The 19,282-nt window shown below is 42.5% G+C and overlaps 1 protein-coding gene across 1 annotated transcript in view; it reads right to left on the reverse strand.

The window, feature by feature from the left end:
• The window catches only part of CAPN13 (calpain 13), a 493,752-nt gene extending 490,009 nt beyond the window's left edge, over positions 1-3,743 (reverse strand). The window contains exon 1 of the mRNA XM_086925977.1: positions 3,660-3,743. Within this exon, the coding sequence (XP_086782103.1) occupies positions 3,660-3,704 (45 nt within the window). The 5' untranslated portion in view covers positions 3,705-3,743. The remainder of the gene's footprint in view (positions 1-3,659) is intronic.
• Between the last annotated feature and the right edge of the window lie 15,539 nt (positions 3,744-19,282).

Consider the following 19,282-nt stretch of genomic DNA (forward strand, 5'->3'; position numbering starts at 1 on the left):
GTGTCCTAATTGGTTGCATTTACCAAAATAAAATTTCATGGTAGGCGGTAAAGACACAATAAAGAATCATATTGTAAATAATACAGTAACAAAGCACATTCCTATTTTTGACATTCCATACTTGTATGCAGTGCTTGAGTCTAGGGGTGGGAAATCACACTGGGACCCTGCTGACCCGGAGAAATATGCTGTATTTGTTCTGGTGTCATTTTCCGATACCAGAACACAATTCAGCAGAGCCTGTACATTGCCTGCAGTCAATACAGTGCAGCAACCTGCAGTCTGCGAAGGGTCTTTGTTAAGGTCACTGCCAGCCGGGCACAAAGACCTGATTTAAAGGACTATCAGTCCTTCTTTTGTTCAAGTATCATAATGGTTGGGAGCCATATGGAGGCAAACACCTACATGCCAATGCAATGGAAGAAAACAAAGGCACATAACTTATCACTTTCCAAGTACTTTAGAGAAAGTATGACTTGGAGGCAGATTTTTGACTTTGTTAAACCACCCTATGTCAGGGAATGTGCGCACTATAAGAATGCAAAATGTATACATGTGTATGAGACAGGATAAAAAAGGTACCAGTGATTGAGGTTGTCTGTACTAACAAAACTTAATTCCCAGAGGCACCATTCTTTGCGATCTTAGAAAAACAACAGATTGAGAAGAAAAACAATCAGGATCTAAACCCATGACTTAACAGTTAGCATGCAGCACCTTTATTTTAATTTTATTTTCAAATGTTTTATATATCGCTGGCTAGACCCGGAGGTATCAGAGCGCTTTACATGTGCATCAGATCATAGTTACTTGTAAGGTCAAGATAAACAATAAGCACAAATACGTAAGGGGAAAAGCAGGCAAGGTGAGAGATTCGGGGAGGGGGGGTTGGAGCAGGGGAAGTAGACAGATAATGAAGGCGGGAAAGAGGAGGGTAGGGTGAGAGATACAGCATGGGGAGAGGAGGGGAAGGGTGACGGGTACACAAACCGGTAGACGAGTCAAGGCAAACGTCCAAAATCCAGTATGCTGTGATCCGTGGAGAAATGGTATCACTTCCCTATCTCTGTTACGAGAGGCTCCCTTTGCGCAGTCGACTCTCTCAGAGAGGTCTCTGAGACTCCAAGGCCTACATACTGGATCCTTCCCCAGAAAGGGGAGAGGGAGTGCTTTGGCAAGGGGTGCCATACCATACCTCAAGTGTGAGTGGCTCCCTTGGTGCAGTGGACTCACTCAGCGGGTTCGCTGAGACTCCAAAGTATAAATATTGGATATTTCCCCAACAAGGGGAGAAGGAGTGCTTAGTCAAAGGGCACAAAGGACAGGGGAGAGAATTCGGGGGAGAGGGGATAGGAGCTAGGGACGAGACAATGAGGAGAGACGAAAAGAAGTCTGTCTAAAGACCGACTGGGTAGGTGACGACCACTTAAAAGTATTGCAACTTATAAACCAAAGTAACAGAATGTTCTCAGTTTCAAAAGCAATAGCCTACTAACCTATTTACATAAAATACAAATACTGTGACCGGCATGTTACAAGATGTGCTTTGCAGCAGGCACATTAACACCAAACCCTATGCTACTTTATGAATCAAAACTGAAATTAGACAAAACACTGAACTCTCCCAGAACTGCATTAACTATCCGAGTTAGGCACCCGCTATTATAATCCCCTCAGAATGACTGGTTAAACAAAGATCTCTGCAGCAGGTGTCTTAACCCTGTAAGGTATTTTAAAATGCAGCCTCTTTGTGAACAAAGTAGCCAATTTATTTGCAACAGATATATTTTTAAATAAACATATATGTTGACTGTCAGACTCTGCTTTTAAAGCTCCATCTCTTGTGACTCCACCCCCTTTCCTGTGCACATCATGCCCTGTTCTGGAGTATATTTTTCCAACGACAGCACTGTCTATATGGATACCTATGAGTGGTGGCGTAATGCAAAATGAGGGATTCATGGAAAATATGGTAAGGAGTGCCTGGGATTCCTGCCATAGTCTATCTTCTTTCTTTTCAAGCATTTTATGGGGTTTTTCTTTTGAAAATCAAAAGGATAAAAAGAAGGAAAAGGAAACCATATAAAGAAAAAAAATAGGATATGATGTACAGTGTTTCACATATGGCAGATGATATCCATACAAAAGTACAATCTTATTGTAAAGTTATGGGTATGAGTTTATTAAAAGCAAAATGACCAAAACATGTTCATGTATCTTCATCGAAATGCAAAATAACATGTATATCAAATAATGGATAGAGAGCAGAAAAATAGCATTGTTGCATTAATGTGGTTCAAAAGGGTCAATAGGTCACTTCCATAAAAGGAAGTGAATATCTACTCCATTCAGGGGCACAGCTTCTAATGGGGCGGGGTGTTACACCCCCGAATAAATATATGTATTGCTAAGTAGTTGAGTACAGTTGCTTTCAGTCAGGTATATTGAGATTTCTGTCGGATTTCAACAGGAATTTGTACCTACACACAGAGAAAATTGCACACACACATTTCCCTCTCTGTTTTGTAAGTCTTGAACAATGTTGGTTATTTTGCAAAATAATGAGTTTTCTCTCTCTTAGGACCCCTACCAATTCGCAAACCTCTGCCTTTCCACTGGCCCTTTAACCCTTCTCATGCTCATGTTTATAATGTATTTTAATATTATATGCCAGCGTGATTGTTGGAAGATCTGAAGCCCCCCAATGTATCTGACCAGGCTACGACCCTGACTCCAGCAGTAATCTAATCAATGAGGGTAGGGGGTAATATGCAGGTGTGTACCTACGGAGTCAGAGACGGGTACGTTGTTATATTATTATGGGGGGTTCGCCTTATGCATGTAACGGTCAAGATTATTCAAAAGTGTACCTACTGAGCATAATAGGTTAAGCGCTGCCCTCTGTCAGGTAGATATATATACTACGGGTCCGTACTTATTCAGGAAAAGCCGCCCATTTACTTTATTTATTTATTAATGCAGCACCGCATTCATCCGTGTGGATATCAGGGCGCTAAGGAGAGCGCAACCTGAGTGAAGTACTGAGAGAAGGTCTCTTAAGTTGCTGATCAGATGCTAGGAAACAGATGGCAGTACACACTCCCTCGTAAATGCTCGGGCTTGATCACCGTAAGCTCTCTCTGCCCTGTAGATAGAAAGCAGGCCTCTCACCTGACGGCCCGAAAAGTGTCCGTTCACTCGGGGCTCCATGCTCCCTGCGCAGCGCTGTCCAACCCCGCAAATGTCGTTAAAGAAGAGCACACGGCGCTTCACTCATTCATTCAGAGGAAGAAGCATCACTGTGTGTGTTTGTAACGAGCGCTTCCGCTACTTGTCCCCGGGACCCATCTCCCACCTGCCGTAATCCGATCTAGCGGCGGCGCAGGCCCGGCCACATTCCTCGCCTCTGTCTTCTGCTCACAAAAGTGTCCGGATGACAGCCGGTGACAATGGGGGGCGTGGGCGCCTTTACCTGCGCGGGGGATGCGAGACCTCGCTCAGGGCGGAGCGGTCACCTGTGCGCACGGAGCTGTTACCTGAGAGAGTGATTTGTGCGTTTTCTTTTTATATCCCTTTTGTTCGCCGCAATATGCAGAAATATCCGTGTGGGAGACTCCACCTTAGTTAAACAAACCCGATGACGGAGCAGTTGTTGTTACCTCACGACGCGGATTAACAGCGAAGACAAGGAAAACAAAACGCATCTCACTACGTCGCTCCTCAAAAACAGCAAATCCAATGCAAAATCCCCACTTGCTGATAAACAATCGGGTTTCTGCCTGGCGGGCATACTTGCACCTCGGATCACTAAAAAGAAGGCAGGGTGGTGGGGGCGTGGACAGGACGGCTTGTTATTTGTTTACAATCATCCACCTGAAAGGGTTCGGGGGAAGGGCCACAGCAAACCGCAGACTGGTGTTGAAATTTAACGCAGCGGTTGTAGTTGGTCACAGGTGTGCAGAATTACAGAGGCATGCTGATGTGTCATTCATGCTACCAGACAACAAAGTGTCACCAAGGATACAGGGAGGCAGCTCAGCTCTCAAGTTCCCAGGTGCTTTATCCAGTCAAAGCATCTTTGCTTTCCACACTGGAAATGAGGAAAACAGGACTGCAAGTCCCAGAATGCAAGGTTTGTTGCACTCCTCCCTATTTCCTGCCCGCCCCAATTAGTGTTAAGGTCAGGGAGGCTTGTGAGGAGCCAGAGGGCCGCCCACTCCCATTTGAATTTTACATTCAGGAGGCCTGCCAGACGATGCTGTTCTCACTTCTTTTCTTCTCTCTGAAGGTGGATGGTGTCCTTGCTGGAGGACGAAGTAAACACCTCCATGTTCCTCTTCCTTTCTACTCATAGAATTCATTTGGATATGACTTTTTGGAGGAGTAAACTTGATCCTAATTCAAAATGACCGCCACTGAATTGGAACCTGTAGCTCCTGTCACAATCCAAGATGGGTTCCTGTGTATTTCCGTTTCCTTGGCCAATAAAAGGAGTGGGGAGGGAAGGTTATTTATACCTTACATAACAATGCTTCTAGCAGTCCTGGCATCTTGTTCTTGTGCTGCTGACTCATTTAGTCAGTTCTTTCCTGGATTCTTGCTATTTGCTTGCTCTCATGTGGGTCTTCCTCTGTAGTCTTCTACTGGCAGTCTTCAGTTTCAGGAAGGCCCATGTCATCCCCAGTTGTGCCTTCACGGCTGGAATCCCAGAAACCGGTCCTCGGAAGCTTGTTTCCGGTCCAGGGAAGACATGGCTTGGCAGTTTGGGCTGGACTGTTCCCATGAGGCACAGGGTCAGACAGATTTGCATATAGCCATGTCTGAACTGGGGTGGCAGAGTGGGCTAAAGAACGGTGATGGATTAAACCCAGATCTTTTGACTGGGTGTGAGTGTTTGATTGATTCAGATGCTCCGTCCATCACCACCCCCTTTTGTACCGCTTTTGGATGCCACAAGTGTGGCAGGGTATGCTCAGACGTGAGTCCCTTGCTCACTTTGCCACTGGATTCAAGCAAGCCGGGCGGAAGACGGCTGGAATGCCTGAAACCGGTCCTCGGAAGCTTGTTTCCGGTCCAGGGAAGACATGGCTTGGCAGTTCGGGCTGGACTGTTCCCATGAGGCACAGGGTCAGACTGATTTGCATATAGCCATGTCTGAACTGGGGTGGCAGAGTGGGCTAAAGAACGGTGATGGATTAAACCCAGATCTTTTGACTGGGTGTGAGTGTTTGATTGATTCAGATGCTCCGTCCATCACCACCCTCTTTTGTACCGCTTTTGGCCGCCACAAGTATGGCTGGGTATGCTCAGACGTGAGTCCCTTGCTCACTTTGCCACTGGATTCAAGCAAGCCGGGCTGAAGACGGCTGGAATGCCAGAAACCGGTCCTCGGAAGCTTGTTTCCGGTCCAGGGAAGACATGGCTTGGCAGTTCGGGCTGGACTGTTCCCATGAGGCACAGGGTCAGACTGATTTGCATATAGCCATGTCTGAACTGGGGTGGCAGAGTGGGCTAAAGAACGGTGATGGATTAAACCCAGATCTTTTGACTGGGTGTGAGTGTTTGATTGATTCAGATGCTCCGTCCATCACCACCCCCCTTTTGTACCGCTTAAGACGCTACCTAGTGTCAGCATCTTTGCAGGATACTGGAAGGGGTTGTCCATACCTATTGCCGATAAGCCAGCCAAAGACTGGGCTACTGGACCGGGCCACTGGACCAAGCCACAGCCAAAGATTATCCGTTAGGTGTTTGTGTTATGACAAGGCTAAACCTGGCCTGGTTCATATACCCTCGGACACTGGGAGTTGTGATGGAGCCCTTGGGATTTCCTTTTCACATTTATACACTTTTACAAAATAATATCTGGAAGTTTGGTTAAATCAAGCCTACAACTGCCATAATGCACTTGCTTGTAAATTAAACACCCTGAATTTCACTATGGAGTTCTTGGGATCATGAAGTCATCTTGTTTATGTTAATTTGAAGTAAGAGAATTGGCATGTCCAGTTGTAGGTCCAGGCAGCAGGACAACAGTGCAGTTGTATAAAGGCTCTGGAGCTTGTTTTGTCCCCTTTGCTCATAACAGGAGCTGACCCTTATAGTCACTGGGATGAATGTTGAGGTCCATTCTTCCTTCTAAGCAAGTAAGGTAGGAGGCAGAAAGTAGATGGAAAGCAAGGTAGCAGTCCTATTGGAAGCAGAACAACACAGTAGTCTTTCTTTTGTAGTATCCACAGGCCCGGATGTGTACTTAAGATTTGGGTCATAGGGTCCACTATTTAAACCTGGGGCCCACTTTCAAGTAGGAGAAGTTTATAGAAAATTCTGTTTGAAGTCCTTGAAGTTTCCTTCCTCCCTTGTCCTGACTCCATGCTGGCTGCATGAACAATGCAGTGGAGACAAGCCCTTTGTCGGAAGGTAGGGCAAAGCCTATTCAGTTGCAAGTGGGGCTGTGCCCAGGTCTATCCCCCCATCCTGCTAGTTGATTTCCCTTCCAGGAACACCTAATCCCTCTATTGTGTGGCTGTTTAGGAGGAATAAACAAAGTCCAACCACATTGACCAAATGGTTAGGGCAAGAAAATGTCAACTTTCTAACAGTGGTACTTTAAAAATTGTAACTTAAAATCCAACTTTTATCCTTAAAGAGGATTTTTAATTATATTTTCTCAGACACAAAACATGACCTTTCTATCTGCTCCCAACTGAACGATACCAATTATTACATGTAATAAGGAAACCCAATGTTGTCCAATGGGAGAGGTAGACCTCACAGTAGTGAAAAACAAGTTTAGGATTTTTTTCACTACAAGGACATATGAAACTTAAAAGTATATGTTCAACTTTATTATATACACTGCACCATGTCCTCTGGGCTGTGTAGGGCCTACCCTGGGGGTGATTTATATGTAATAAAAGGGGGGGTTTGCGCCTGGCAAGAGGTTTATCCTGCCAAGTTAAAAAGGCAGTTTAAAACTGCACAGCAGGCCTGAGACATGTTTAAAGGGCTACTTCAGTGATGTCATGAGTGATGTCACTGACCATGTCATGAGTGATGTAGTATGTGACGTCATCAGCAGTGCATTGCGGGCGCGCAAGTTATCGTTAGCTGAACTAACTATAACAGGGGAATTTCAAAGGTTTTGTATGAGTGACATGTCCAGCTAACTTTAACATGTGTGAAACCTATGTTTTTTCAGTGAATTTCTAAGGTTTTTTACATACTAATTCCTAACTATAACGGGTGTGAAAGCTATGGTTTTTTCTGTGAATTTCAAAGATTTTGTAAATGATAATTTTTAAAGGTATTCATTATTATATTTCTGTCTTTCTATACTAATTTCCTACATTTTTATTATAATTATTTATAGTTATTTTATTTTTTAAGTTATATTTCATATTCTTAATGTAAAATAATAACAAAACAAAAGTCTAAAATATTGTTTTATTAATAATTTTTTCTCTCCAATTTATTAAAATCAAATTCTATATATTTCCTTTTTGTATAATCGTACTGCACGCGTACGGTGATCGCACATACTTTGTACAGGTAATCGTACACTGCGCGTACAAATGCATACGTTACGAATAAGTTTTGATGTTACGCGTCGCATCGACGCTTCCGTGTGACGTCATGTACGACGCCCCGAGCGCGTACGGCGTGAAAGTTTCTAATTGTTTAAAAACATATATTTATGTATTTAATATACATACTAAGGAAAGACATTATCTTGGATAATCATGAAAATACTTTTATTAACTTTTAATAACCGTATATTACTTTTGAAAGCAATTACGAAAAATGCAACTGTACGTCATACGTACTCGCACTGTAAACGCACAGTAAATGCACTGTAAGTGTGTGCAAAGCCATGTGAACATAAAAGGAAAGTTTTGATTCGTTCATAATACTTCATATTTAAACTGTTAAAAGACCCTTCCTATTTTGATCATTCTACTTGGACTTTCTCAAGAGAAGCCGCTCGAACTGCTTGGAGTTTCTTGTCCTGTGCCTGTGGACGCCCTGGGGGCTTGAAGTAAAGCGGAGCCTTCGATTCTTTTAACCCTACGACCTGGGAGCACATCGGCTCGGTCACCACGGTAGGGGGAGAACCGGAAACCTTCATCTGCCTTGGGAGCGGGACTGCGAGGTCCAGAAGTGCTAGCGCCGTCCATCGCGTGCACCTGGTTCCTCTTCCCGCCCCCTTCTCTCCTCCTCTATTTTAACCCCGCCTGGAACGCGTACGCGGGACGCGCGCGGACGACGAAGCGGGCGAAGACCGGGCCAAGAGCGGGCCCGTTTGTGCCCGTTCGTGACCGGCAGTGACCGGACCGGGCTACCCCCCTACCTCTTCCTGCTGCCTGATCGTCTGTGGACCATGGTTGGCCGGGAAACGAGGAGCAAATCTTCGCTGGCAGGAGGATCCCAATCTGCCGCTGGAGGTATGGAGAAGTTTCTTACTAGGGCTAACACCATCATTGACAAAGAAATTATTACTCTGGAGAAACGACTGTCCAAGGAGCTAATGTCTCTTAAACGCTCGAGTATGGGCCCTTTAGCTAATGCCAGAACTCCTGAAAGACCTTCTGACTGCTTGCCTCTGTCGGATGTCCTATTTCCGCTTCCAGACTCAGCCCCCCCGCTAAGCATAGAATCTACTGTTATATCTAACCCCTCCATCACCATAGCTGATTCTAGCCATATATCTGTTTGTGCAAATGTATCCTCTGCCGCTGTTAATGAAGGGAATCCTACTATCCCTACAACTCATGGGGGGAATGGAGGGGCCACCAAGAAACGGAAGAGACAATATAATTGCAAGGGAAAAACTACTGGGAGGACATCTAAAATAGCTAGAACAACCAGTACAGACGGAGCACCCTTATTGCTGAATTCCAACGGGGAAGGGAGCTCATCCAGTAATGATATGTCTATGGATAAATTAGCTATCTTACTTAAATCAATTATTTTTCCTCTAGAGGCCAAACTAGATAGGCTTGATTTCAGAATGTCTAATATAGAGAAATCAACTGCTATACTTCTAGCTAATTCCACTAAGCCTAATAGTTCTGGCCCTCCTCCTAGTTTGCCCTCTCTCCACACTACTCCTCCGACTATTGTGCCCCAAATTCCTATTTCAATGACCGTAAGCACACAACCCGCTCCCCAAGCCTCTAGCTCGGTTAGCCTAGTTGCCCCACAGTCTACTCAAGGCCCCCCTCAAGGTTTGCATATCCCACCCGCACTTATGTCTCTGGATACCCAAGGGCCGCAACCAGAAGATCTTAAAACTCCAAGAACGAGACGACCCAACCTCCCTCCTGAGGCCAACCGATTTATGGTAATCCTGGCAGGTGCACCTCCATTAGCCAGGGGGGAAACCGAAACTTTCAATTCCCTTAAAACTCAAGTTATTAAATGGCTTAATTGGAACCGCCCCTTGCCGACACATCTACACAATGAAGTTATCATGGTGCGGAGGGTACCATGGATCGGTAAAACCCCTAAATCTATCAAGGGAGATTGTATCACTGTCAGTTTTAGAGACCCACGCACAGTATCTTACATATGTGCGGGTGTTAATAGGTCACCTGATTCCACTATCCAGACCCTCCCTGTTTCCTTTTTCTTCCCACCGCCGACTAACCCCTTGTACTATGATGGAAGCAACGAGTGGACTAGGGTCGAACGTAGGGGAAGGCCTTTTCGCCCAAGTCACACCAGAATGCCCCCATTTCAGACCCCGCAGAATATCTTCTGGGATTATAATCGATATGGCTGTCTTGATGGGCTTGAAGGAGTCGACTGACTACCCAATGTCCATACTACTGTCCCCCCTCTACCCAACGAGACTAACCTAGCCGATAGCGGAGTCACTGTGGAATATCAAAACCTTCCAGCAATGAGAGATAAAATAACCTGCAATACACATGTTTGGACCCCCCCAACTCATGATAAATCAAACGAGTCCAACTTTCCACCACCTGTTGAGGTTATTGATAATATAGGAGGCACCTTGATCTCTCCCATAGAAGAGCTATCTCCCCCCAGTGATCAAGGGTATTCTATGGTGAGCTGGAACATAGCTGGCTGGCGTCAGAAAGCTTCAGCTTTAGGGTGGAGGGAACTAGTTCTTGGGTTTGATATTTTTTGTTTACAGGAAACATGGTCCACTACGGAAATCTATGTTGATGGGTTTGTTTCATACAATTGTGTTGCCCAGGAATCTGTTATGGGGAGGGCAAAAGGGGGCCTGCTTGTTTTGATATCAGTTGACCTCCCGATAACTGTTGATACATATGCAATTGTGGGCACACATTCACAAATTCTGGAACTAAAAGCTAAAAAGGGCAGGAACATCTTATGGATCAATCACTACAATAATACATTTGACTCTAACAGTAGTCTGGTTGTGGATGAACTGGAAGCCTTTTTAAATAAAATCTGTAAAAAACCCCACTCATTTTATGACATCATATGGGGAGGGGACTTTAACATTAGAACATGCCCACACTCTCTAACCCCAGTTTGTGGGTTTGATGGGGAATCTGGGGAGAATTTAGCACATTTCCAACACTCCCTATATGGGACCGCCCTTAATGGTCTTCTGTTAAAATTTGATCTAGTTATTCACCAACCAGCTCTCGACATTATGGGCAATATTGTTCCAACATTTAGAGGGAGGGACGCTGAGTCGGTCATTGATCATTTGCTGATCTCAACCCTTTTGGTGCCATTTTGTACAGTGCCAATTACCAAGGATTTATGTTTGAGCGACCACAATGCCCTAACTATGTATATTCTTATGTGGGGCCCGAAAATTATGCCCACAGGCAGGGTTGTCGACAATATCGTCCCAAGTAGGCCTAATGGAACCAGGATAAAGTGGTGTACCGAAAAATCTGAAAAACTACATAGCACAGTTGTGGCAGGCGGTCTCAATCAGATACTTCGCTGTCTGGAAGTCAATGCCCCTCTTTCGGGCATTATAACGGACTTTGAGGATCTTGGTACTATAATTAATGGAATCTTTACTAATAATAAGAATACATCTAAACGGGGTAAGGTTGGCTGGTTTGACCGCGCTTGTACCACAGCGCTAAAAACTCTTAAGCAAGCACTGTCAAATCTCCCTAGAGATAGGGAAATAGTTAAAACCTTAAGGTCAAATTATAACACAGAACTCAAACGTAGGAAAAACGAACTCCGGGAACAAGCCTGGGATAATCTGGATTGTGCCGCAGCCCTCAAGGACTGTAAATTGTTCTGGAGTACTATTAATGCCCCATTCCTCCAGAATGATGATTTCCCAGTACTTACCGCATTAGTAAGTGAAGAGAGCTGGGTCAAATATTTTTCAGGAATCTTCGATCCACCTGAGGAGACTTATGATAAAACCCATATGAACCCCCAGCTGCGTCCGCAGCCTCTGGGAATCACCATTCGAGAAGTGGACATGGCAATCAATTCTAGTAAAGGTGGGAAAGCCCCAGGACCCGACGGGGTCCCGGTAGATATATACAAACATGATTTGGCCCTCTGGAGCCCCCTATTGACCCAGGTCTTCAATGCTGCCACTGATTTTTCCACCCCGGCAACTTGGAGCGAATCCATCATCATCCCGATTTACAAGAAGGGAGATAGAGGGGAGGCCAAAAACTATCGCCCCATTTCCCTTCTAGACTCCTCCCTTAAAATTATGAGCCGAGTATTATTGTTACGCCTGGAGGAGTGGGCGTCTGATAATAATATCCTGGCACAATCACAGTATGGCTTTAGAAAGGGCTTGGGGACCATTGACCAATGTATTAACCTTAATCTCTTAATAGGTAAATATACTATGGCCAAACCCGGTTCCCTATTCCTTTGTTTTGCGGACCTCTCTAGTGCCTTCGACCTGGTGAATCACTCCCTGTTGTGGACAACCCTTCTTGATATGGGGGCACCCCCGGTTATCATCCATTTCCTAGCTAGGCTATACTCCAATTTGTCCACACAGATTCGATATGGTCCAGCTGGAGAGTGCACGAGCAAGATTAAGGTAAAATCAGGCATTAGGCAGGGGTGCGTACTGGCCCCCCTGCTTTTCTCTCTTTTTATTAATTCCATGGAACATGAATTAAAACAGGTCCAGGCTGATGCACCACAAGCAGGGGGCCTACCTATTCCAGTGTTGTTATACGCGGATGACACTGTTTTATTATCCAGAACTCCAATTGGCTTGCAGCGGTTAATGAATTGTTTTTATGACTTCATTCAGGGTAAAAAACTTAAAATTAATAACACCAAAACATTTACAATGGTCTGTGGCAAAAAGGCGAATTACCATAAGTCTTTCTATTTTAAAAATAACAGAATTGAGGCTGTAGATAATTTTTGTTATCTGGGCATTACTTTTAATAGCCTGGGCTCTTGGGCACCTGAACACACTAACATAAAAGCCAGGATGGGGAAGGCTTCTTCAGGTGTCTTTCGCTTTGCCAATAAACTGGGCAGCCGCAGGATTCCTGCAATGTTAAATATTTATAGACACCGATGTTTATCTATAGCGCTCTATGGATTGGGGGTATGGGGGTACGGGTCTAACAAAGACTTGCAAATATTGGAAAATTTGTTTCTGAAACGGCTACTTTGTTTACCCCCTACGGCATCCAACTATCTGGCCCACGAGGAACTAAGGTTGGACCATATAGCCGATCTAATTGAATTGAGACCCCTCCTGGTTTGGAGGTCTATCTGGCTGAAGGATGAAACAAGTTTCACAAAGTGCATTATCAAAGATTGTTTAATGTTGGATAAATTTGCGAATATACCATGGATAAAGTATGTGATTACTACTTTTAAGGACTTCTTACATTTGGATGTACGTAAAGAACCCGAGATTGCAACTTCTTTATCCAAAAAAGGGTTGAAAGAAGAATTCATGAGGGTAAAACTCGGTAAACGGAAAGCAGATACACGTAACTATTCAACCCATGCTTTCTATTTTTCCAATGTAAATGAGGGTCATGGTTTGCCGACCTACCTTAAAATAATCTATAGACAATCTCATCAATTTGTATTATCCAGACTTAGACTTGGTATTGTCCACAATCTTGTGGCCTTCCCAAAGATGAAAATGTATTCAACTTCTGCTTGTCCATGTGATGGACTGACCAAACAAAGTACCCTTCATTTCATGTTAATTTGCCCCCTCTATAAAGCCCTACGTATTGTTTACTTGAAACCGTTGTTTAAAAAATACTCTGTGTTCTCTACCTCAAATGCCATGAAACTGTTATTTTCGCTTGCTAGCCCGGATTTGTGTTTTTTTACTGCAACCTTTATCCTGAAATCTGTTGCTCTAAGGAAGAGTATGGTGTTTTAGCTGTTTTACTGTGTTCCCCATTTATTGACTTTTGTATGTCCTCGAAACAACATACGATGATATGTACCCTTCCTGTTTTTATGATATTTGTACGATTTTATCTTGTGTACTTTTATGACGTTTTTTAAAACTGTCGAATAAAGTTTATAAACTGAAACTGAACTGAGAAGCATCTATTCTGTGGAGCTGTAGTCCTTTAGAACCAAGCTATACAATGGCTGCTCTTTTTGAAACTTCATCAGAACATTCCTGTGAGGAAGAATTTGTTGCTGAGCAACTTCAGAAAAAGAGAAAAGAAGCTTTCGTTTGGAAGTTTCTTTACATATCCTGAGGGACCGAAAAAAGTCAATGCACCGAAAGTAACTTGCAAGATTTGTGAGGTTACTCTTTCCAGGGGTGACCCCACTAAAAAGTATTCTTTCAGTACAGCCAGCATGGTTCACCTGGTCAAAAATTTGCATCCAAATAACTATGCAAGGATGGCAACACAAAAGTTACAGGAGAATCCCCAACCTGCAGTTCCTACTACCTCAACTCCACCACCACCTCCTCCGAGCAGTCCGCATCCTAATATTGTGCCACAGTTTGCAGATCTGAAATTTCATTGAAAATATTGAGAGTGTCTGGCTGAATGTATAGCAGCTTCACTTTTAGAACAGTATATACATAAGCACATACTGCTGAATGACTCACTAGAACATTGAACCAGTAGTGTGAGAGTGTTTGGTGAAAGTCTAATGATACACACTAGGGAATAGAACCTATAAAATACAAGTTTGCCGGTGCATAAAAAAAAATACATATGTTGTCTATAAGGGTTTGAAACAGTCCCTACCCTAAGGCCCACTTTGCACCATGACTACTTGGGTAGTAGCTAAATTATTACAATTCTGGAAGCAGAGCGTCTCAAACCAATATTATTATATAATAACATATTTATTCTTGTAACATTTCATAAATTAATGCAGCTTCTAATATCATTTCATCAGGAATTTCATTTTCCTGGATATCATTTTAAAAAGTAATCTGATGAATCTCAATCTCATCTAATGCTTCCACAAAAGCATCATCCAAGGTTTCATCAAGAAAATCACACCTGATATCTCCAACATTCATTTCTTCCACTTCAATAACGTTGCTCATAAAAGATATATTCATCTCTTCTACGACAGTGTTAGTATTTTCAAAATCGTCTTCCATATTGTTTTCTTGATTTTCCATTGTAAATTTGTTATGCTGACCTCCTTCTACAAAAACATAAACACTTTATTTTATCTTTTTTCCTAATACAGAATACAAAACTAGCTTTATCAACTAATTTGCCCTTTAATAAATATTATATTAAATACCATTCTCAACTACTTTATAACATTATATAATTATAATTATTTATATGAACGTTCAGTTTTAAAATTTCTTAAATTACCAAACCAGTCACTCCTTATCACTATCTGAAAAAAACAGGCTGTTATTATAAAATACAGTAGTAAAAAAAGTACAATATCTCTATTCACCTTACCTGGTCCAAACTAGTAGATGTGTTGTAGTGAAATGCAAAAAATACTGGAACACTCAGTATATTTATATCTTAAGTTTTTCAAATCTATATCAAAGATACAAACCATCTTTGTATCATTGACATGGATACATAACGGAAACTAAGAACAATTATTTAATAACCTACCCCACTCTATCTATATTCCTTATCTATAATTTAGTCTAACACTACTAATTACCTACTCCTTGGTCTTTCGAACTAGTCTCTCCTCTAGTGTTTATCTGCAACCTTTGTACTTTCTCTACAGGAATATCTATGAAGCAATTCAAAACGGGTCTGAACTCTGGAACGTCTTAGGTGAAGTGCGTACTCGTTAGGGAGCGCGCGCCTCACCAAGGATTCCCCACAAGTGTGTGGTAAATGACTAGACCGCCACTGCGTCTTTCCTCGAGACGGCCATATTTGAATTCCTCTTTTGAACTAAAGCACTCCAAGTCTATTTCCTTGCGGATTCTTCATCTCTCCTGCGCCAGCAGGGGGTTTATATAAGCCATTATCATATCCACTGATTAATTAGGGGTTCTGACAGGTACACTCACTATATAATTTTTTGAAATGTCTTTAAAAAATACAAACCATCTTTAAACACTTATCTTCTCCAATCCTTGTTTTGTTACTTCAGCTCGGTTGAAGCACATTCCATCGACCATTTTCAACAGTTCTTTGTACTTACCTTAAGCATGATAAATAACAAAAAAATTATATATTATAAAATTACCATCTGTGGAAGACACACAAAATACAGTTACAATATATCTTTTACAATACAAAATAATTTGTAAAGTATTACATTTGCCTTTTTTGCTGTTCTCAGAATATATTGAATTTCACTAGAAACAGTGACTTCAATACTACTCATCAAATAACTGCGGGCAAAAAAAAGACAATCAATAAGATTATCTTAAAAAAACTCATTCAACATTCTCAAAAACAACCTAAGAAATAAAACATATCTTAAATATTTTTTCTAAGAGCAATTTCTTACGTAAATATGACACATCTCAAACAATCATAAAATAAAGCATTATGATTAATTTTCATACACTGTAAATAATGTTACTTACAAATATATGCTGACAAAATATACAACAAAAACTCGTTATTGCTTTCACATACTTTTCCGCACGGCCGAATAATATGCGTCAAAATTTTACTTTGCAAACTGTTCAATAGTAATCCTGAGCATCTGCCTCCCAGCCTTCTGATCCAAAACCACCGACATCATTTGCTCTGTCCGCCAGTCTTCATCCCTCCACCCGGCGCTATTCAACATCTACATGGCCACCCTCACACAAGTAGCCCACCATCACAATCTCAACAACATCTCCTATGCCAACAACACCCAGCTCATCCTCTTCCTCACCAAAAAGCGACATACCACCAAAAGCAACCTCCACGACACAATGAAGGACATCACCAACTACATAAAGAGCAGCTCTCTAAACATGAACTCGAACAAAAGGAAGGTACTCATCCTCAGACCCACCCCCTCAGCCTTGGACGACTCCTGCTAGCTGACTACACTGTGGACAGTACCAACACCTACCAACCATGTCCACAACCTAGGATTCATCCTCAACTCCTCCCTCTCCATGTGTAAGCAAGTCTACACCATCTCCTCGTACTTCTATAACACACTCCACATACTCCGCAACATTTACAAGTGGATCCTAACCAAAAGAAGAAGAACAGTGATACAGGCCCTCATCAGCAGCAGACTACACCGTGACAAAACACTCTACACAGCAATACCAGCCAAACACCTGCAACAACTACAACAAATCCAAAACACCTCCACCTGAGTGATCATCAATGTCCCCTGCTGCAACCACATCACCCACCACCTGATACACCTACACTGCCTCAATATCAACAAGACGACCACCTTCAAGCTCCTCACCCTCACTTACAAAATACTCTACAACACCAGACTAATCTACCTTAACAGCAGTAATCCAGAAAGGCCAAATTATGATATTAAAATGTTGGCTTTAAAAATATTAGGTAAGAATTTGGTAACTCTTTAGGCAAACGTTGCTTAAAAACTAATTGACTATCAATACAATGTGTCCAACCTTTCAGACATTTTAAATAAACAGTGTAATGTCCAGATGTTGTAGAAAGTCCATCATGAAAAATAATTGCAACAGCTACAAAAGTTCATCCTGATATTGAAACCTGACCAGCTACACATTTTTTAATTAAAGTTTTCAATTTTCTTCCAGCAGCTCTACAAAGTTGCAGCATTAAAATTACATACTGTCCATATCTTTGTATAAATAATGTTGATGACATTTCTGATTTACATTGGCTACACTCCATGTTTTGACATGCTCCTCTAACTATTTTCAAACCGACAACCAACATTCTCTTCAACACTGTCCTTTTTCTTTTTGCTTGCAGGCGCAACTTCATCTTGTTTTTTTTCTTTCTCTACATTTTCACTACAGATATTCTCAAATCTTCTTTTTCTACCTACCACACGCCTTTCAAATACTGGATATTGACCTAAATTAGGTGCATATTCTCTTCTTAACCTATTATACTCTTTCACACAATTTACACAATTTACATCTGCACTAACCTTTGTCTCATCAAAATCAATCAAGTACAATCCAGATAAAGTTCTGACTCGAGACAAAGCAACATATGCCATGCCCTCTTTAAACACGGTACTTCCAATATTCACTAAAGCATTATCTACACTTAAACCTTGAGATTTATGAATGGTCACCGCATATGTCAAAGAAACAGGAAACTGTTTTTTGCGAACATACAAACCTTTTACAAGCAAAAACCAAGCTGAACAACGATTAAATTGTTGTACTTCTTCAATTTGATTAAATTTGTTTTTCAAAAATTCAACACCATCACTATTTACGCAATTAACAAAATCAACAACTTTACCCATTGCTCCACTTACTAAACCTTTTTCCACATTCAAATTACCTCGTAAAATTACCCTACAGTTTACACATGCATACAAATTCTTTTCTAAACCAACAGTTTTACTTATCGATTTCTCTAAAGAATCCAATTTCCTCTTCAACTTTTCACTCAAAATAATAGTGATTCCTTCATGTTCTATTTTATCAATAGCTTCCAATTTTAAAATGTCTTCATTTTCCAACTTCAACATTTCTTCATTGAATTTAGAACATTCACATAGTGTTGGCATTAAGTAGATTACAGATTTATTTTCTGCAATTGTCATGTATATTTTCTCCGGTACAATATTTTCATTTGGAAACAAATTGGAAAATAATCGTCTCTGTAAAGCTTGTTTGCCATGTCCAGCCATTTTTCCAATTCTTATATCTTGAGGAATAGTTCCATAATCAACATCATTTACCTGTTGCATATTTGTAATAAGTTTCTTATACTCAAAATATGACCAAATGTTTACATTTCCAATACTCCCCAAAGACTTTCTAGTATCTTCATGCAGCAGTGTTTTAAACACTGGTTGTCCTTTTACAGGAGTAAGTTGTAGAAGATCTCCAAAAACTATGACGTGCTATCCTCCAAATAATATGTCATACTCTGTTTTAAGAATTTGCTGCATTCTTAAATGCACAAAAGCAAACATTAAGGGGCCCATTAGGATGTCGAGCTGTGGCACCACTGCGGTGGTGGCAGGGCGGAAAAACAGCTTTTTCCGCCCGCGAGCAGCGGTACTCACGTCTGCCACATTAGGATATCAAAACATAGGTCATTTCCCGTCCGCCGCGGAGTGCCGAGCACCACCATCAAAGTGCGCCCGCAACCGTGGCGGTGGAGCCAATCAAGACTCACCGCCGTGCGGAATGACGTCCGCCCGCTCAACAAATTAGGATGGCCCAAACAAGCAGACGCACCACAGTGGAAACACCGCCCAACCTGAGCAGGCGGAAACTCGACAGCGGAGCAAGATAGCCGAGACCCGGTCATGAACGCCATGGCCCTCTATATGCATCCGGTGATGTACCTCTTACAACACTACCTTCAGATGGTACGCCACGGACGCCGCCGCAGGTACGCAACTACTCAAATAAAACAAACAGCACACAGGCCGACACAGGGTCCAATCACCACACAGACACCCTGCTGGGGGTCACAACATATCCACTAGGGCACCCACACATGACCCACCTGACAACAAGGCACCCCTCAGCATCCGGAACACACATCGACCGCCAGCCAGCAGCAACGTCCCAGTCCTGGTCACGTCACAGCCGCGGTCAACACATGCGCACTATGCAGAAGGCAGGGCCACTCCAAGGCATGGGCAGGGCACAAACACCACAGGGAAACACCACTCCAAACCACACAGCAACACACCCCATCAAGTCATAGGCCAGGTGCCCATCCTGTGC

Source organism: Lissotriton vulgaris, chromosome 6 (genome assembly GCF_964263255.1).
Source record: "Lissotriton vulgaris chromosome 6, aLisVul1.2, whole genome shotgun sequence".
NCBI lineage: Eukaryota > Metazoa > Chordata > Amphibia > Caudata > Salamandridae > Lissotriton > Lissotriton vulgaris.